The 14,792-nt window shown below is 36.4% G+C and overlaps 3 protein-coding genes across 5 annotated transcripts; 2 read left to right on the forward strand and 1 right to left on the reverse strand.

Moving 5' to 3' along the window:
* The first annotated feature begins 264 nt into the window (after positions 1-264).
* Positions 265-4,142, forward strand: LOC109186127 (methylesterase 17). The gene is made up of 4 exons (XM_019336039.1): positions 265-643; positions 2,534-2,674; positions 3,443-3,586; positions 3,696-4,142. The coding sequence occupies exons 1-4, from the start codon at positions 356-358 to the stop codon at positions 3,981-3,983; spliced, it is 861 nt and encodes a 286-aa protein (XP_019191584.1). The 5' UTR covers positions 265-355; the 3' UTR covers positions 3,984-4,142.
* A 1,414-nt stretch (positions 4,143-5,556) lies between these two features.
* LOC109186794 (serine/threonine-protein kinase AtPK2/AtPK19-like) lies at positions 5,557-8,102 on the forward strand. Its single transcript, XM_019336940.1, has 7 exons — positions 5,557-5,660; positions 6,216-6,790; positions 6,908-6,990; positions 7,075-7,195; positions 7,297-7,470; positions 7,564-7,671; positions 7,771-8,102. Exons 2-7 carry the CDS (start codon positions 6,419-6,421, stop codon positions 8,047-8,049), a joined length of 1,137 nt encoding a protein of 378 aa, XP_019192485.1. The 5' UTR covers positions 5,557-5,660; positions 6,216-6,418; the 3' UTR covers positions 8,050-8,102.
* On the reverse strand, positions 8,064-12,556 carry LOC109186793 (probable inactive receptor kinase At5g58300). Of its 3 annotated transcripts, XM_019336939.1 has the most exons (5): positions 12,220-12,556; positions 11,864-11,955; positions 10,288-10,347; positions 9,003-10,257; positions 8,064-8,804 (listed from the first exon to the last, which is right to left on the reverse strand). In XM_019336939.1, exons 4-5 carry the CDS (start codon positions 10,246-10,248, stop codon positions 8,167-8,169), a joined length of 1,884 nt encoding a protein of 627 aa, XP_019192484.1. In that variant the 5' UTR covers positions 10,249-10,257; positions 10,288-10,347; positions 11,864-11,955; positions 12,220-12,556; the 3' UTR covers positions 8,064-8,166. The 3 variants fall into 3 exon arrangements, with proteins under 3 accessions (XP_019192484.1, XP_019192482.1, XP_019192483.1); XM_019336937.1 differs by lacking the exons at positions 11,864-11,955; positions 12,220-12,556 and adding an exon at positions 10,522-10,891; XM_019336938.1 differs by lacking the exons at positions 11,864-11,955; positions 12,220-12,556 and having other exon boundaries at positions 10,288-10,451.
* Between the last annotated feature and the right edge of the window lie 2,236 nt (positions 12,557-14,792).

A 14,792-nucleotide genomic window follows, 5' to 3' on the forward strand; every position in this document is an offset into this window, starting at 1 on the left:
AACTGTTGACTTAATAGATTCACAAGTTAAGTTTCGAGTTTAAACACCAGTGAGAGTTATCTATTGACGTTCTTAGTTTGATTCAATCTGCAGATTAAGTATACTTTCGAGTAACACTTTAAAAAAAAAACGTTGAATAAATGAATAATAAGCCAAGTTGGCATTTTACCAACCAGCTATATTGGATGGCGTCCCACCTAATGTATATAATTCCTAAAACTACTGGGCTGCAAGCATACATCATCATTACATAATGACATTTTAGACTATCCCAACTATATATTGACAAAGCTAGCTAGCAGGGCAGTGGGCAGAGAGATAGAGACACAGAGAAAGGGAAGAGAGGGCAATAATAATGGGGGGAGAGTCCTTTGAAACGAAGAAGACGGCGGAGGAGAAGATTAGGGAGGAGGTGGTGGCGCCGCCGCCGCCGCCACACTTCGTTCTGGTTCATGGACTTGGCGGAGGAGCTTGGTGCTGGTACAAGCTCCGGTGTCTCATGGAGAATTCCGGCTACAAAGTCTCCTGTATTGACCTCAGCAGCGCCGGCGTTGACCCCTCCGACGCTAACGACATCCTCACTTTCGACGATTACAACAAACCCCTCCTCGATTTCCTGGCTTCCTTGCCACCAAATCAACAGGTCTATATCTTCCAACTCTATCCTTTGATTATCGTGTTTTGTTAGTTCGATCTTTATAAATTCACATAAACAATCATTTTTTACTTTTTTAAGTGACTAGAGAAATCGATAATTATAATCCTTTTTAGTTTTTATATTATATGTCACTATAAATGCTCAACAATCACATAATGTATGAAGGGTTCAGGTTTTAAGTGCACGTATATACACACACACACTCCCCTCTTTTCATCCGGTCCTTGATTATCATGTTTTGTTAGTTTTATCCTTTTTGATTCACATAGATAATCGTATTTATGTTGTCTATGTTTGATTGTCTTGTATTATCAAACGCATCAATCAAACAAGAAATCAATTGTTATTTTAGGATTTTTGTTTTACACAAACAAAAATTACGGTAATATTACTGGGTGTTGTAAATTAAATGTTATAGTGACAGTCGTCACATAAAGTATGAAGGTTTCATGTTAGAGTGTGTATACACACAATCTCTCATCTTTCCACCTCATTGTTATCCTATTTTGTTAGTCCAATATGACCTTTTCAATTCACAAACAACTATATTTATGTTTAAATTTGATTGTGTTGTCAGACACGTGTCAATCAAAAAGAAAAATTAAAGTGTCGCAATAATTACTATCATACTATACAGTCATAAATATCACGATGACAATCACGTAAAGTATGAAGGGTTCATGTTAGAGTGTGTATACACACAATCTCTCATCTTTCCACCTCATCGTTATCCTATTTTGTTAGTCCAATATGATCCTTTATTTTCAATTCACAAACAACTATATCTATATTTAAATTTGGTTGTGTTGTCAGACATGTGTCAATTAAAAAGGAAAAGTGTCACAATAATTACTATCATACTATATAACTTCATAAATATTATGATGACAATCCCGGTAAGTATGAAGGGTTCATGTTAAAAGTACATATTCACATAATCTCTCCTCTTTCCACCTCATCCGTTGATTATAATGTTTTGTTAATCTAATCCTTTTCAACCACATAAAGAACCATGCATATTTTCATCTTAATTCGATTGACTTATATTGTCAAACATGCACACAATAAAAAATTAAATCAAGTGTCATTTTTAAATTCAGCTCTCTGATTGGCCCAATACTCCTATGATCCTTGTACGGTAAATATGTCAGTAGATTTAATTTGTATGATAGATAATGAAATGTAAAGAGGTAGAGAGTAGAGAAGAACACAAATGTAAAACTCTAGAACGTACTCAATCATCATCATCCTTATATTAAGCCTTCAGTGTGTATATATATATATATATATATATATATATATATATATATATATATATATAACTCTTCATGATAATGGCCATAATAATAATATTTATAACAATTATCACACTATACATCATTGTAAATAATGTCCAAACAATCACATAATGTAGATGCGACATATGCAATACAAAGGGTTTATGCTAGAAGTACATACATAAAAAGCACATCACTGTCTTTTACACATTATATAACTATGAAGGCTTTTGAAATGTATTTAGTGCTGTCAACTTTTTTTGAAACAAAACAACTTTTGTTTCAAAAGTACTATTAACTTTGATTACGGGAAAAAAATCACAATAAAATAAATTGATCTAAGTTGTTTATAGCTAATCGGTCTAAAAAAAAAGTCAATATACAGCTACCACCGACAGTCAAACTTGAAAGAACTATCAATTTTTGTACATATAGTACCCGATATAACTCAAAAGGTTACACTTAATATAAACGCTCGAGAGTTTGCGTATCTATAACTATACATATAGAGAGACATATATACTACTCGTACATGTATACTCATGATGTAAACATAAGTGATGTTTTTTTTTTTTTTTTTTTTTTTTTGGATGTGTAGGTGATATTGGTAGGGCATAGCGCAGGAGGGCTGAGCGTTACAGATGCGACTCACAAGTTTCCCCAGAAGATCAGCCTAGCAATCTACATCGCAGCAACAATGCTCAAAACTGGCTTCACCTCTGAACAAGACATCAAAGATGTGAGTCTAGTTTTTGTCGATATTGTACCTTCTGCAATGTTTCCTCCATTATCATGTGATGTTTAATTTATCCAACAAAAAAAAAAAAAAAAAAAAAAAAAGAAGGAAACTTTAACTGGGGGAGGGGGGGAGGGGGGGGGGGGTTGGTAGCACTTGTTTTCTTCCTCGTTTTGGGTATGCATAGGAAATATGTGTCTGTGGGTCTTTTTTAAGTTATGAAGAAAATTCGCAATCACTATTTAAAGATATGTATAGAGTAAATCTTCTTTCTGTATAATAGTTTACAAACCAGGCAAGATAGGTAAATCATATTAAAAAAACAAAAATTAAATTTATGATCTTCTCGTACAAGAATTTTATTTTATCTACGTAAATCTTACTTTTTCTGGCATTTTTTTGTTTTTTTTGGGGGTGTGTGTGTGTTGAGAAATAATGGATAAGTGGGGTTTGGTTCAGTAGGATGTCACAGTCAAAGGTTTGGTTTTTTTTTTTTTTGTGGTAATCAAACATGCGTCTTCTCAATCGTCATTATCCTCAATCCTCGTGTTAACAATCAAATTAAAGAAAATGTTAATTTGCTGCCCAGCTGTCTTTCATTAAGGCTAGCCAGGGCCACTTCTTAAGGTGTGCCAAACGATTTTGTTTGATGGTTAGTATTATTAATTATTTTTTGACAAGAAGTCAATAATAGTTACAATTTTATTTTATTTTATTTTTGATCGAATTTCTAGTTTAATGTTCTAAAGCTTGTCATAACATAACATGCAGGGAATTCCGGATTTATCGGATTTTGGAGAAATCAATGAAGTGTATGACATCGGTTTCGGGATGGGCCAAGATGGGCCTCCGACCAGTATACTCGTCACTAAAACATTACAACGTAAAATTCTGTACCAAATGAGTCCACTCGAGGTAATTTTATGTTGCATACGACTCAGTAGTAATATTTGATGAGAGTAGTGAAATTAAATCTCGAAATTTATAATTGTACTTATAGTGTGTGACACATGTTACGTTGTAGGATTCAACGTTGGCGGGAATGTTACTAAGACCCGGACCGATCAAAGCGTTGGCGAGTGCAGAGTTCATGGAATCTGAGGGTGTAGAACATGTTCCTCGGATTTACATTAGAACGAGGTACGACAATGTGGTTAAGCCGGAGCAGCAAGATGCAATGATCAACAAGTGGCCGCCAGCCAGCGTGTACACTTTGGATAGCGACCATAGCCCTTTCTTCTCCGCCCCATTTGCACTCTTTGGTTTGTTGGTTAAAGCAACATCATCAGAAAAGTCTATAGTTGTTATCTAAGTGTGTGTTTAGATTGAACCATGTCTTGTGACTTTTGTTGCCACCCGTCTAGGTTGTCTATAATTATATATTGACTGGCCGAAACCAATAATAAGGCAATAGAAAGCTCTCGTAGTGATCAAACTTAAAATTTTGCAGTTATAATTCTTTGATGAACAATTATTATGATGTTATTGCATAATAAAATTAATTTTCAAAGAGTTATATATATATATATATATAGTATACAAATGGATGTTATTAATATTCTTCGTCTATAAATTGAGTTGGAGGCGATGGTTGATGATCGATCACCGATAATAAGTTCAATTCCTTCGTAGACGACTTGGGGTAAACTTAGCTTGTTACAAGAATAATAGAGTGATAATCAACATGGTTGGCGTGATGATTCAACATCTTGTCTCTTAAGTATGAGGTTGGACGTTCGTTCCGTTAAAATGGAAGATTAGTCTTCTGGCTATCAGGGAATATACATTCATAGCGAATAGACGATAGTTGTGGATTTGTTATATATATAATTTTTTTTTTTTGATGAGCTTAATGCTCAAAAGATACAAGTATTATTGAGAAATACTTTTCTTGGCTTATCCATCTCGTTGATTTTTTTATTTTTTTTAAGTCAGTATATATTAAAATTAGTTTTTTTTTTTTTTTTTTTTAAAGAAAGAAAAAAAAAGAGAGGGAAGAATATATGAAAATCTATGCATGCATATCATAAATATATCAATTTTGATCACACGAGTATTAACAAAATGACAGCTTTGGTCCACATGTTTAATTCCTACCAATTTTCATGCATGACTATTATTTTAGTGTCAAAATTCATTACACCGGTCACCCCCACTTTAAGATATGTCGAAATATGAAATTATTAAGTGTATTTTCGTCACTTTCAAATTAAGATTCCATTTTGAACATGAATAAAATGATTTAAGCACTAAGATCGATCTCAATTCATAGTTCTCCTCCTCAAATTAAGGTAGGATGAAGAGGTGAACTGTGAATTGAGATCGATTTTAGGACTTAAATCTCATTATTCATGCTCAATTTGGGATCTTAAGTTAAAAAGGACGAAAATACCCTTACAAATTTTAGATTTTGACATGTCTTAAACGGAGGGGTGACTGGCGTGATGAATTTTGACACAAACAATAGTCATGGATGAAAATTTGTACTAAAACAATGGTCGTATATGAAAATTGATAAAAAATAAACATGTGAGTCAAAATTGTTATAAAATTATACTCGTGTGACCAAAATTGGTATATACTCTTATGAGTAAGTTTGTGTGATATGGCCTCAATGTGAGAAGTGTAATACGGAGTATATTTTAGTTAAAATATACGAAGAAATATTTTTTATGAGCGCATAAAAAAGTATTATACATCACACGTAAGACAGTTTCACACTAGATTTATCCATCTTTTATTCGGTTCATGAACCAAGGGGCGTTTCCGTCAATACATTGCCCTTACAAAGGGGACAAAACACCGGTCCACTCCGCCCCAACTTATCAAATCCCAACACGACACGTAACAGGATTTCTCTCAGCAGTTTAAATTGGCGGTTCTTTCAGTTATAAACGGCCACGCAACGCCTCCTCCGTCGCCCGTTGTCTTCCTCAAACCAAACTTCTCTCCTCACCGCTCCGATCCGCCACCCTTCATCCTCTTCGCGGTAAAGTTCTACGCTTTTCTTCTAATATATACATGTATGAATGGCTTTCGTTTTTATTCCTTTTAATTTTCAACGGAAGTTATGAATAATGTCGTTATATGTTCCTGTTTTCTCGAAGCTTTAGCGATTGGATTTGTTTCGTGTTGAAAATCCCTCTCCCGTTTTCTTGGAAGAAATTCTCAGCTTTGGTTAAAAGTGAAAGAATTGATCTGTAGTTCCAGAAAGTAAATAAGACAAGATTTACGGGATGAGCATAGGTTATAAGTATTATATTTATATGCAATCCTAAGTAAGGTACATGTTTCGGTCACTCTCCTCCATTTGTTCCAACACCTATCATCTCCCCGTTCATATGAGACATCCAACAATTTAAACTATGAAGGTGAATTCTATGGATTGTCTGCATGGTTTGATGTGATTGAAATGGTTATCTCAGTGTTCTTGGCTGTTTAATTTACTTATTTAATGATTCTGTTGTGTTTTCTTCTTTTATTGTTATTTGGGGATGAACTGACAGTGTTATTAATGTTTCTCTCCATGTACAATGAGCCACAGCCCTTTTGTCTGATCTTCATGATTTCAAGAAGCACTGCTGCATTCTGCGTTTCCTCTGAAGCAGGAAACGAAAACACCTCTATTCTCTGCAATCTGGTCTGCAATTTCCCTGAATTCTTTGGATCTTCGGGCGTTTTCCTTAATCCATTTGGTTTTCGGGGAGTTGAGGAGAAGCTTCTTTTACCGGAAATCTTTAGCACAAAATGGTTTCAGCCCATCTGCTTCCTGTTGGACCACCAGATGCCATAGTCTTGGGGTCTGAGAAAAAACCAGTGTTAGAGGGTGAAGGGAAAGTTGAGAAATGTTGTTCTGAGGATGTTGTTGCCAATGAATCTGTTGTTTCATCGAAACAAGTCGGGCTCGAGGAGTTTGAAGTGTTGAAAGTTGTGGGCGAAGGGGCGTTTGGGAAAGTCTTTCAGGTGCAGAAGATTGAAACCTCGGAGATCTTTGCAATGAAAGTTATGAGGAAAGACAAGATCTTGAAGAAAAACCATGTTGAGTATATGATAGCCGAGAGAGCTATTCTGACAAAAATAGATCACCCGTTCATCGTGCAGCTCAGATATTCCTTCCAAGTAAGCAGTGGATTCCTTAAAAACATCAAATTCGATGGTTGGATAGCGTTTTAAGATGAGACAGAACACATCCTTCAGTTAATAGCTCGGGATGTTAACACTTGTCATTTGTTGCAGACAAAATATAGACTCTACCTTGTTTTGGACTTTGTCAATGGGGGACACCTTTTCTTTCAACTCCACCATCAAGGCTTATTCAGGTACCAATACCATTAGGTTCATGTCAAATTTGAAGCTTTATATTCTTTCTTTGTGAGTTAATTATCACTCGATATTCTTCTCAGGGAGGATTTAGCCCTAATATACACAGCTGAGATTGTTTCCGCAGTTTCTTACCTCCATGAAAACGGGATAATGCACAGAGATCTCAAACCAGAAAATGTACTGTTGGATGCAGAAGGACATGTATGCCACTTTGTGTTCTTTCCCTTAATTGCTAAGTTCATCATAATCTGTGCCATTTCTATAAGAGTTCTTCGATTTACCTGCTCTCCGTGTTGATATAGGTTGTATTGGCTGATTTTGGCCTGGCAAAGGAGTTCGATGAGACCACGCGATCCAACTCGATGTGTGGAACATTGGAGTATATGGCACCAGAAATCGTTCTCGGGAAGGGCTACGACAAGGCTGCTGATTGGTGGAGTGTTGGAGTTCTTCTGTTTGAGATGCTTACTGGAAAGGTCTTTAGTTCTTCTTGATTAACCATTTCTGCAATTTTTTCATGGCTAAAATCAACTGTTATAATAAGCTAGTATTGTCTGCAAATCTTGCAGTCTCCATTTTATGGTGGAAACAGACATAAAGTTCAGCAGAAGATTGTAAAAGACAAGATCAAACTCCCAGCATATTTATCAAGGGAAGCACATTCACTGCTAAAAGGGGTATCTATCTATCTAATCTAATCTAATCTAATCTATCAGATTCTTTAGTTTTGGATCTCTGCTAGCAAACCGGGCGGAATTATGTTATTATTTCTGCAGCTGCTGCAGAAGGACCCGAGCAAGCGCCTTGGGAGTGGGGCGGGAGGGGGCGGGGAAATAAAAGGGCACAAGTGGTTCGGGTCGATCAACTGGAAGAAGCTGGAAGCGCGAGAAATCCAGCCAAGTTTTCGCCCCGAGGTTGCGGGGAAACGCTGCACTGCGAATTTCGATGAGCGGTGGACGAGCATGGCTCTGTTGGTGGATTCTCCTGCTGCTAGTCCAAATTCTGGTGGTGAAAACCCCTTCAGGGATTTCACTTATCATGATTCTCTGCTTTAATGTAACAAGAAATGTTTTTTATGGATATAAAAAAAAGTATATTTTTAGCATTAGCATTCATGTTTCTGCTTGATCAAGAATTACAGGCAATTAAGTAATTTGCATCCCCTACTATAGTTATGGATAGTTGCACTCTGGGGTGCGTTCGTTCGAGTCTCGAGACCTGTCCTCGGATGAGGGTCGGGTGTCTTCATCGGGCTGCCGGATATCCTCGATCATCCTAACCACTTCTTCCATGGAAGGCCGAGCATCCTGCACTTTAGCCACACACGAAAGAGCGATTTGAAGCATCTGCACCATCTCTTCTTCTATGTTCTGGTACTTTATCAGCTCTACGTCGAAAACCTCAGCTGTCCACTCCTCCCGGACCACGGACCGGACCCACCTAGGCAAATCAACGACATCGTCATGCCCCGTTGGCAGAGGGGATTTGCCAGTGAGCATCTCGAGGAGCAGCACCCCGAAGCTGTACACATCGGACTTCTGTGTGACTTTTCGTGTTTCAATCACTTCAGGAGCCCGGTAGCCCGCACCCCTGTATTTGATCGCGATGTAGTTCATCAGAGGGCTCAAGCCAAAGTCGGAAACACAACCTTCGAGGCTCGTTGTAAGAAGTACATTCGAGGATTTTATATTGCCATGAGTAAATCTAATGCCACCTTCAGAGTGGATATGCGCTATTCCCTTTGCTGCTCCTATCGAGATCTTCAATCTCGAATCCCAGTCTAGCGGGCTTCGATCAACGCCTCTGTTGCCTGTTATAGTAAGATCACACAAGAATGAAAACAGAAGAGACATTGCCAGTTTAAGGATGTTTCGGCTATGTCTGGCAAACCTAGCTGAAAAGGTATAAGGTATAAGCTGAAAACTGAAGAGCTGTTAACTAGCTGATTATGCTTAAAAGTGTTTGGTAAAATTAGCGTTTTGATAAGCTGATAAATGTAAAATATTACCATGGAGGGCTTCAAATAAGCTGCCAACAGGCATGTATTCATAAACAAGAAGCTTCTCATCCTTGGAATAGTAATAAGCTCTTAGTGGCACTATGTTTGGGTGTCGAGCGATTCTTCCCATAAGCTCCATGTGTTGTTCAAACTCTCGTTTTCCTGCTCCGACTTCTCTCAGGCGTTTCACCACCACCATTGCCATCTCATCCAAGGCGGCCTTGTATGCAGTTCCATAGCTCCCTTTCCCAAGAACTTCAGCAGAAGCCCTTAGCAGATCCTCGAGATCAAAGCCGTACGAGCACCCTTCAAAGAACACCAGCTTGTTCTTCTCAGAATCTTGAACCCCGCTTCCAAAATCCTCAGGCTTCTCGCTCCTTCCCCCGTTAGCAACCTTCTCCTTAACTTCACCGCCATCCGAGACTTTCTTCTTGAAACAGCAGAAGCAGATTAGCAGTGCCAGGAAAGCCAGCAACAAGGAAGCCCCTATGGCAATAGCAATGACAGTTCCAGCACTGAGTTTCTTCTTGGAAAATGCAGGAGACGATGATGGTGATGGAGAAATCGTGGAGCATTCACTCAGAGGTTTCCCGCAAAGATGAGAATTACCCACAAACGAAGAAACTGGAAACTTATGGAGGGAATTCGGGATCGAGCCATTCAGCATGTTATAGCTCAAATTCAAAACCTTTAGCCTTGAAGTTTCAAGATCAGGGACAGTTCCAGATAACGAATTATATTGTAGCTTCAGCACTGATAAACGCGTCAAATTCTTGATCCCGGCTGGAATTTCTCCAGTAAAAGCATTACCGGATAGATCTATTACACCAAGCAGAGGCGAGAGGGAACCAGGAATTTCACCAGTAAAGTTGTTATCTTGAAGGTAGATAGATTGAAGAGAAGGAATGGCAAAGATATCAGAAGGTAGAGTTCCATTGAAATGGTTGCTTCTTAGGCTAAGAACCCTAAGAGCATCCATCTTCCCTATACTTTTGGCTGGGATAGGGCCAAAGAAACCGACACCCGGGAGATGAATTCCTATCACCCTCCTTCCATTTTCACCGCATTTGATCCCAGCCCAAGAACTGCAGATCGGGCGAGTAGAATTCCAGTTGAGCTTCCGGACATGAGGTACAGATGCAGCAAACTCTAGTAAGGCCTGTCTATCAGATTCAAGATCAGCAAAAATCCCAGGAAGAATCGATAGCAGGAAGACAACAAAAGCAAGAACTGCTGATAAGAATTTAAGTCTCATTGTGTTTTTTATCCCCGCAAAAGTGTGCCACTCTCCTGAATCAGTCAAAAATTTCACCAAACAGACGACAATCTGATTCTTCTTCTAGGAGGAACCACCCTGTTTGACAGACCAAGAACATGAAACAGGTAATCAGCTTGAATAGAAGCATTAAGAATCGCATAATGTGTCAGGCAATAGACAACATAGACAAAAGAAATAACATAAACCAATCTGAAATTCAAATTGTCTGTTCCAAAAGGCGTTTTATAACAAGACATCGCAGACATAAACCTCAGATTGATAACTCAGAACTAAGCTCAACAGACTAGGATGCAGGAGCCATCTTGCAGAATGATTGAAACTGGAGCCACAACATGCTGGAAGAGTGCAGTGAGAATATTTATGCAATAATTAAGGCCTATAGTTCTTTTGCCAAAAAAGTCGTTCTTTTCTAACTTTACATATTTTATTAAGACAAAGGAATGAAATTCAATTTCAATTCCAAAGTGTTATACTTAAAGCAAGAACACTAAAACCTCAAAAGTAATCAAGACTATATTTTGACTATCTAGAACCAAGTTTCAATGACTGCAATCTACCACCCAGAAACCAATAGAGCTGCCAGTGCGGGCTTGTAATGTTTAATACTATTGCTACCATTTGGTTTATAGAAAAAAGCTCTAAATTTTAACTTTCCAAGAGTCTTAAATATAGTATTGTTCATTGAGATCTGAGACATTTTCCAGTATTCAATCCATTAATGGTATTATCACACTTCACAAGGCAAGAAAGCATTGACTTTAAGCAATCACCAAGGAAGTGAGGAACAGCCATGAAACATATGCCCACTTATCCCTCCACCCTTATAAAATATAGAAAGTTGAGAGCCAAATAATTGAAACTACATTGTTTCATGGCCACCAAAAGTTGAAGGTTTACTGAATTAATTAAGCAGAGAAAGCTAAAATGCAACTGTGTTCTTCAATGGCTTTTTAAAGGTGGAAAAGCAGGATTTCTAAATGATATTTTGCTATATAAAATGATAGTGCAACTTCTTTTTTCCAGCACATTAAAAGTTTCAGGGCATTATCAAATCTTGAAGAAGAAGGTGTGCACAGTAAGAGGCAGAAAAAGAAGGTGATTCATACAGGGGAAAAAGCAAAAGTTCATTATAAAGAATCCAGACCAGAAAAGAGAAGAAAAGAAAGTCATAGAAAAAGCAAAAGCAAAAGTTGAATTGTTCCTTTGTCCATTGATTAGGATAGAATTCTATGAAAAAAAGTTGGACAAATTAGCACAGGTGTCTCCAATTCTACACACTAAACACCAGTAAAACTCCTCTTTTTTTTTTGGGGGGGGGTTTCTTTCAGAGAGAGTCGAAATTGGAACCTTCTTGTTACCAAGCCAACGTGTGACCAATTTCGCCAGGTTGCTCCTTTTTTCATAATCATATGACCAAGAAAAACAAAACATCATGCCTAATTTTATGCTGCTAATGTCTACCACTCTAGCTCATCCAGCCAGACCACCTTAAAAAAATCACCAAAATTTAAGGAAAATCCCACCCATTGACAACCAAGTCCAAACAAAACTAGATATTGAGAGAGAGAGAGAGAGAGAGAGAGAGGCTTACAAAGGGCAGCAGAAAAATCAAATCTTGGGCAAAAAGATTATAGTTTGCAAGCTTGGAAATCACCATTAACAAGAGAAGATACTAAAGAGGTGCTGCAAGGTGGTAGGAAAAATGAAAAAGTGAGATGGTGGATTGTTACAGTCCCTCTGTATATATGTATTTATCTATCTATCTGATCTGATGAGTGATGAGTGTGCAGAAACGAAACTGAAAAACGTATATAACAAATGAGGTGTTGTTAAGACCGGAACAGAAGCAAAGAATACGGAAATATTTTCAAAAATAGCTGTTAGAGCATAACGGCACTCTCTACCAAATGCTGTTGTTTTCTTGAGGTGCCATTTATGGGAATTTACCTATCAAACCCGTGAGAACCCAACACCCATAATAGTCCATAGCGAACCAGTGCAAATTTCAGCTTTCTGGGTTTCAATTATTCAGCGGCTATGTCGGCTCCGACATTGATGGCTTTTTAAAACGACATTTATGTAACCAGCAAGCAAGACAGGCCTAATTTTTGTTGTTTTCTACTTAGATTTGACACGCAGAACAAAATTTAAGGTCGAAATAGATGATTGATTGGTCGCAGAAAAGATCAAAAGAATGAGTCTTGGTGGCCCCCCACGAAAATACTGCAAGAAGAATGAACTGATATCGCAGTGAAGAAGATGATGGAGTTGCAGGGTAGTGTGAGAGAGAGAGAGGGTAACTGCGTTTGTTGTAACGGCCATTTTCGTTGGTTTTTAAGATCGTTGTCCGGGTTCATTAATGAAGGTTAACGTTGGATTTGTTTTTTGGGGCGGATTCGCATTTACTGCGTTTTTTTGTCTTTTGAGTTACCTAATCGGATTAGGTGCTAACCAACAAGGAAATGGATTGTACATCCTCAGACATTGTCGTGTTATGCCGTCAACAAGGAAAATGGATACATTGTATTGTTACCACTCCAAGGGCCCCTCACGTTTCGGCCCGATATAACATTAATTATAGTTAAATTTTTACTTATTAATTGATTACTTCAAAATAAGTCGATAATTTAGTGTGATGGATATCAGTGGATAAATATTTGGAGAACTTATAAACCGCATTGAAACAGGTCTCGTGTAAGTAACCCCATTCACTAAGTCATCATGACATGAAAGATAAATTAAAAATCTTCTGAATTAGGAATAATTGGTTAAATTTTAATATATAATAACTTGTATCTAAAATTTTATATGCAAGTGTTTAATAAAATTTAAAATTTTAAGCATTATATATAGTGATAATTATCTATCAATTTTTTATTTCTTTTTTGATAATTTATGTCAAAATATAAAATTATAATTATTATTACTTTTTTTTTTCAATGACAGTTCATGAAACTTCTTTTCAGCATTTGCAGCAATACCAAATAATTATCATCAAACATGGTACTGTTGTTTTGCCCCTCCTTTTCATCCATGAAATCATTATCCCATTTGATGATTTGAATTTTATTTTCCAAAACATAAAATAATTAGCTAATACCTTATTCATATGGATCTTAATTAGGCTAACTTAACCTATACACTTTCGAGCTAACTTGCTATGGTCATCTTGGGCTTATCGATTTTGAGTTAATTAGAACGGTTTTTTATTAAGCTAAATTTATTACCGTAACCCTAAAACATTGAGCCGTTAGATTTAACAATTGGATTCAATTAAAATTCTTATCGAGTTCAATTTTTTTTTTTTTTGAATGCTATTAGCTCTATTACATTGTAGTATCTGTTCATATACTTTCTCAACCTACTGAAACACAAAGAGCTAATAACACCTCCACTGAGGCTTGAACTAACAAAATATATAGCACAAGTAGACAAATCAGTCTAAGTTGTCCATAACTAACTGTCTTAAATCGATAATAAAACCAATAAGCCTAGATTAATATTCTTATAATTTTTATTTTTATTTTTACATTACAAGTGATAGAATGAACATATTTATGAACAAATTACTCTATTTATATTTATATTTATATATATATATATATATATATATATATATATATATATATATATATATATATATATTTCATGAACCAAACTTTGATAGAGTCATAAAACAGATCTTTTAACTTTGCTTAAAATGCATTAAAAGCATATATGCAAGTTTAGGATATGAATGATTCAATTTGTGCTTTATTGACTTGTCACTCCTGGCTCCCCATGCATTAGGTCAAAAATTAAAGCCCACACCTATTATATTTCAATGCAAATCATCAACTCACATGGTGGGATCCAATTATAATCATAGCTTATTACATTATTAGGTTTTGATGTAAATGCACATCAAATTAAACTAGATTTACATATTTAATTTCTATCATAATAGCTAGCTAGGAGGAAACCCTAAGTTACATTATATTATGTAGGTCAAAAATAGTTTATTAAACACGCTTATTGATGAAAAAACAAAAAAAAAAAAAAAATTGCATGTTATGATAGATCGTGTAATAGTCCGCAAACTACGAAGGAGATAAATTGTATTAGGAAAATCGTACCATATATGTGTGACATGCTCAATCAAGAGAGTGTTGATCAAAATCATCAAAATACAAAAATCATGCTCCGTCCTCTTAGTTGTGCCTTGGAAAGGGTGGTTAACTAGGTGAGTATGATTCACGTACTAAGTTCTTGTCAGCACCCTTTCGATCGAGCCTATCAAATACATAATATTCATAGTGTAATTTATTTCTCATGTGTTATTTATGAAAATATTTTACACATGAATAGGGTTTACCCAATACCACCCTATTCAGTAGTGATGGTCGGTTTCCCTTTTCATAAAAAAAAAAAAAAAAAAAAAAAAAAAAAAAAAAAAAAAAAAAAACACACACACACACACAAACAAAGAATCATGTTAGAGTAGCTTAGGAATAGTTACCCTTTAAAAAAAAAAATTCAGG

This window comes from Ipomoea nil, unplaced genomic scaffold (assembly GCF_001879475.1).
Source record: "Ipomoea nil cultivar Tokyo-kokei standard unplaced genomic scaffold, Asagao_1.1 scaffold1407, whole genome shotgun sequence".
Taxonomy (NCBI): Eukaryota; Viridiplantae; Streptophyta; class Magnoliopsida; order Solanales; family Convolvulaceae; genus Ipomoea; species Ipomoea nil.

Bases quoted from the DNA above. Each gene is read 5' to 3' on its own strand.
- LOC109186794 (XM_019336940.1), top strand. From the start codon at position 6,419: ATGGTTTCAGCCCATCTGCTTCCTGTTGGACCACCAGATGCCATAGTC. The intron at 7,196-7,296 runs GTATGCCACTTT...GTGTTGATATAG, and splicing joins TGTTGGATGCAGAAGGACAT to GTTGTATTGGCTGATTTTGG. The intron at 7,672-7,770 runs GTATCTATCTAT...TTATTTCTGCAG, and splicing joins CACATTCACTGCTAAAAGGG to CTGCTGCAGAAGGACCCGAG.
- LOC109186127 (XM_019336039.1), top strand. From the start codon at position 356: ATGGGGGGAGAGTCCTTTGAAACGAAGAAGACGGCGGAGGAGAAGATT. The intron at 644-2,533 runs GTCTATATCTTC...TTGGATGTGTAG, and splicing joins CCTTGCCACCAAATCAACAG to GTGATATTGGTAGGGCATAG. The intron at 2,675-3,442 runs GTGAGTCTAGTT...CATAACATGCAG, and splicing joins CTGAACAAGACATCAAAGAT to GGAATTCCGGATTTATCGGA.
- LOC109186793 (XM_019336939.1), bottom strand. From the start codon at position 10,248: ATGAGACTTAAATTCTTATCAGCAGTTCTTGCTTTTGTTGTCTTCCTG. The intron at 8,805-9,002 runs GTAATATTTTAC...TTACTATAACAG, and splicing joins CTTATTTGAAGCCCTCCATG to GCAACAGAGGCGTTGATCGA.